The 4,748-nt window shown below is 33.0% G+C and overlaps 2 protein-coding genes across 2 annotated transcripts; one reads left to right on the top strand and one right to left on the bottom strand.

Moving 5' to 3' along the window:
• Window positions 1-1,133: 1,133 nt before the first annotated feature.
• On the top strand, window positions 1,134-2,503 carry LOC101506143 (PKS-NRPS hybrid synthetase cheA-like). Its single transcript, XM_004509936.1, has 2 exons — window positions 1,134-2,088; window positions 2,175-2,503. Exons 1-2 carry the CDS (start codon window positions 1,134-1,136, stop codon window positions 2,501-2,503), a joined length of 1,284 nt encoding a protein of 427 aa, XP_004509993.1.
• A 1,102-nt stretch (window positions 2,504-3,605) lies between these two features.
• LOC113787651 (protein MAINTENANCE OF MERISTEMS-like) lies at window positions 3,606-4,742 on the bottom strand. Its single transcript, XM_027336596.2, has 3 exons — window positions 4,626-4,742; window positions 3,960-4,542; window positions 3,606-3,864 (listed from the first exon to the last, which is right to left on the bottom strand). The coding sequence occupies exons 1-2, from the start codon at window positions 4,668-4,670 to the stop codon at window positions 4,126-4,128; spliced, it is 462 nt and encodes a 153-aa protein (XP_027192397.2). The 5' UTR covers window positions 4,671-4,742; the 3' UTR covers window positions 3,606-3,864; window positions 3,960-4,125.
• Between the last annotated feature and the right edge of the window lie 6 nt (window positions 4,743-4,748).

The following is a 4,748-nucleotide window of genomic DNA, read 5'->3' on the forward strand; positions in this document are numbered from 1 at the left end:
AAAATATCCAAAATATATCAGATTCGAAAGTACCCAAAATATCCAAAAGTACACAAAACTAAAATATCCAAAATATATCAGATTCGAAAGTACCCAAAATATCCAAAAGTACACAAAACTAAAATATCCAAAATATATCAGATTCGAAAGTACCCAAAATATCCAAAAGTACACAAAACTAAAATATCCAAAATATATCAGATTCGAAAGTACCCAAAATATCCAAAAGTACACAAAACTAAAATATCCAAAATATATCAGATTCGAAAGTACCCAAAATATCCAAAAGTACACAAAACTAAAATATCCAAAATATATCAGATTCGAAAGTACCCAAAATATCCAAAAGTACACAAAACTAAAATATCCAAAATATATCAGATTCGAAAGTACCCAAAATATCCAAAAGTACACAAAACTAAAATATCCAAAATATATCAGATTCGAAAGTACCCAAAATATCCAAAAGTACACAAAACTAAAATATCCAAAATATATCAGATTCGAAAGTACCCAAAATATCCAAAAGTACACAAAACTAAAATATCCAAAATATATCAGATTCGAAAGTACCCAAAATATCCAAAAGTACACAAAACTAAAATATCCAAAATATATCAGATTCGAAAGTACCCAAAATATCCAAAAGTACACAAAACTAAAATATCCAAAATATATCAGATTCGAAAGTACCCAAAATATCCAAAAGTACACAAAACTAAAATATCCAAAATATATCAGATTCGAAAGTACCCAAAATATCCAAAAGTACACAAAACTAAAATATCCAAAATATATCAGATTCGAAAGTACCCAAAATATCCAAAAGTACACAAAACTAAAATATCCAAAATATATCAGATTCGAAAGTACCCAAAATATCCAAAAGTACACAAAACTAAAATATCCAAAATATATCAGATTCGAAAGTACCCAAAATATCCAAAAGTACACAAAACTAAAATATCCAAAATATATCAGATTCGAAAGTACCCAAAATATCCAAAAGTACACAAAACTAAAATATCCAAAATATATCAGATTCGAAAGTAATATTGATTTTGGATAGCACATACAAGACATGTAGGTATCGGATGCCATTACTTGAAATTATTGGTGTTACATCTACAGAAATGACATTTTGTGTTGGATTTGCGTATCTACAGTCTGAGCGTGTTGATAATTTTACATGGGCACTACAAATGTTGAAAGAACAGATTACAGGTGGTGAAGTTGAAGTAATTGTTACTGATAGAGATCTTGCTTTAATGAACGCTGTTGAATGTGTTTTTCCAAAGGCAGTCAATTTATTATGTCTGTTTCATGTATGCAAAAATGTGAAAGCAAAGTGCAAGATGACTGTTTTTCCAAAAAAGAAGCAGGTGCAAATAATGGAGGCATGGGAGGCTCTTGTTTACAGTTATGATGAGACTCAGTACTACATGAATTTGGCTAACTTTGAAGGAATTTGTAGTAGCTCTTCTATCTTTAATGATTATGTACATGACCAGTGGTTAATTCCTCACAAGGAAAGATTTGTTGAGGCGTGGACTAATAGAGTTATGCATTTTGGGAACACTACAACACAAAGGGTTGAGTCGGCGCACTGGAGTTTGAAACGGATATTACAAGATAGCATTGGTGATATATGCAGTGTTTGGGAAACCATCAATAGCATGATTGTATTACAACACAGTGAGATAATAGCATCATTTGAAAAGAGCATAATTCAGAAGGTCCATCGACATAGTAACAGATTGTATGCCAATTTGCGTGGTGTTGTGTCAAAAAATGCAATAGACCACATTGCAGCAGAGTTTGATCGCGTGAAGTATGTAGGTATAGATAAGTCTGAATGTCGCTGCACAATTAGGAGAACACATGGTCTACCTTGTGCATGTGAGATAGCCAGGTATAGTATGATCCCTCGTTCTATTCCGTTAGATGTTATTCATGTTTGGTGGACTAAATTAACTTTTCATGATGATGGATTAGGTAAACCTTCAAAATTATCTGTGAAACATGAAATAGAAGTGATAGTGAAAAAGTTTGATGAACTTGATGTACCTGGAAAAATTGCACTGAAAGGTAAATTACGTGAGATTGCGTATCCATCGACTACGTCGATATGTCCACCTGTTGACAAGCAGAATTATCTGTGAAACATGAAATAGAAGTGATAGTGAAAAAGTTTGATGAACTTGATGTACCTGGAAAAATTGCACTGGAAGGTAAATTACGTGAGATTGCGCATCCATCGACTACGTCGATGTGTCCACCTGTTGACAAGGTTAAAACAAAGGGTGCACCGAAAAAAGGCAAAAGTAAGATATCAAAAAGAGATAAATCAACCAAGCGTGATCCATCTTGGTGGGAATATGTGGATGCAAGTGTTCGATGCAGTGGCACAAATGCATGTAGTACTGTAACTTCTAATAAAGTACAACAACCTCGACCATCAGTAACAAAGCTCACACCTCGACCCTTTACTTGGAATGAGTGAGAATTTTTGGGCATTCATTCGTCAAGAGTGTGTCGTAGAGCTTCAAGAATTCATGTCTTATTACAAGATAATATATGGTGGACAAATTTTTGTTCAACAACTTATACACAATGTATATGTTGAACATGTTGCAACTTTGGATAATTGGATTATACTTCCAGAAATGAGATATGTGATTGCTTCGAAATTTAACTTGGTTTTCGTCGCATTATCACTTACCCAATCAGAAACATTTTTTCCACTTAGAAGTCCACCACCAACACCTAAGTCCACCACTAACACCTATTTCAGATCATCGTATGATAGTTATTGCATTTGTTAATTATTGTCATTTTGTGCAGGTATTTAATTTTTCACTTAGATAGTTATTCCCATTTTATGCATTTGTTAACCTTTAATGTCATTTTTAATAAATTATAAATTTATTATTTTAACAGGTTTATTTAAAGCCAAATTCTCTTATACCACCACCAAGTAATTTGTGGAGAAAATATTGCACAGAAGAAGCACGTCAATGGGAATTTATTTACAATGATCACATTCAACATTGGTTGAAGATATTTCCATGCAGTATAGATGAATATGTTGTAAACTGAAAATATTTCCATTCAATATGTATAGATGAATACGTTGTAAACTAGATGGATATGTTACAATGAATATTTTGTAAAATGAAAATATTTCCATGTAATATAGATCAATATGTCACAATGAATATGTTGTAAATTGAAAATTAAACTAGATGAATATCCAACATATCCAAAAGTACACAAAACTAAAATATCCAAAATATATCAGATTCGAATATGATCTGATCTTTTTAAATGTAAAAATATTAGAATTTTTGTTTTCGAATAAATTCAGAATTTTTTTAGGACATTACTCAAATTAAAGATCTTATCGAAAACTTACAGCAGCTTGCCAAACAAAAGCTAATAGAAAAAATAGTAAGGGTATTACTGGCATAAAATCTACAATTGGATTCAAAAAAGCGTAGGCTTCAGGTAATTTTGTCAATAAAAAACTACTTGAATAAAGGGCAGAATCAATACAAATACAGACCGAGCTAAAGATATTAAACATAACAACAATGTACCCATAATATCCAAAATTAAAGTATCCAAAATACCTAAAAGTACCCAAATATTACATATCAATTACAAAAATACCATGTTCCAAAATATTATAAATAAATCATAAGTCCTTCTATTTCTTCTACGATATGGTATTGTGTTCGTCCAATCTCTACCACCACCCCTCTGACTTCGCAGCATCAAAATTAACTCATTAATGAGTGGCATGCCATCAGGTAATATCAGTTGCCGACCAATCAGCTCTTCAGCAATTTGTATTGCTCGACGCTGTAATAAAAAATAAATTAAATATCAATAATGAATTAAATTAATTAAAAATAAGTATCAATAATACAAAAAAAAAAATAACAATATTAATATACCGTTATGTCAACTGTGTCATCAGCAGGATCGCCGCCATCAGATGCATGAGTGGCATGATCAGTAGGCTCTGCATCAGCTTCATGGTCTGGTCCTCTACGAAAGATGTATGGATGAGAACTTCTTCGAAAACCAGTCCATATAATCATTCGAGCAGACTACATGTCCCTACACAACTGTGCCAACATCCACTACATGCACAACATATTGCGTAAACATAATGTCCATCTCATCTGGTGTGGTCGTTTGACCCACTATCTCTAACGGTGAGCCAAGAATGGTTTGGACATGACCATATTGCCGCAATACTCTGTCTGGCAGATGAGCATACATCTTCGGACCCCAACGTATCCACCCTCGAAATAAAGATACATCTTCAAAAGGCCGCTTCAGTCGATGGTCCTCATATGGTGTCCAACAGACCTCATCAACATCAATCTCATCAAGAGCTTTCCTAAATGGAAGAACCAAACCCTTATCCCTTTTAGGCTTCCATTTAAGTGCTCTAGGATAGTCTTCAACATAACTAGCAGAAAGTCTACAACAATCTCCACATAATGTAGGAAAATGCTCATAGACCCATGCCTGCACATATATAATAACATATCATTAGTTTAGAATCATTAATAATAAAAAATATAAACACAATAAACAATCATACAATTTACTTGTAAAAGTGTCAGATACTCTGAAACAGTTCTGGTTTGATGCATGCTGGCTTCTCGAAGATTGTCATAAAGATAAGCAAGAGCAGCTGCACCCCATGCATATCCCCCGCAAGAATTAAGGTC

Source organism: Cicer arietinum, chromosome 7, assembly GCF_000331145.2.
Source record: "Cicer arietinum cultivar CDC Frontier isolate Library 1 chromosome 7, Cicar.CDCFrontier_v2.0, whole genome shotgun sequence".
Lineage (NCBI taxonomy): Eukaryota > Viridiplantae > Streptophyta > Magnoliopsida > Fabales > Fabaceae > Cicer > Cicer arietinum.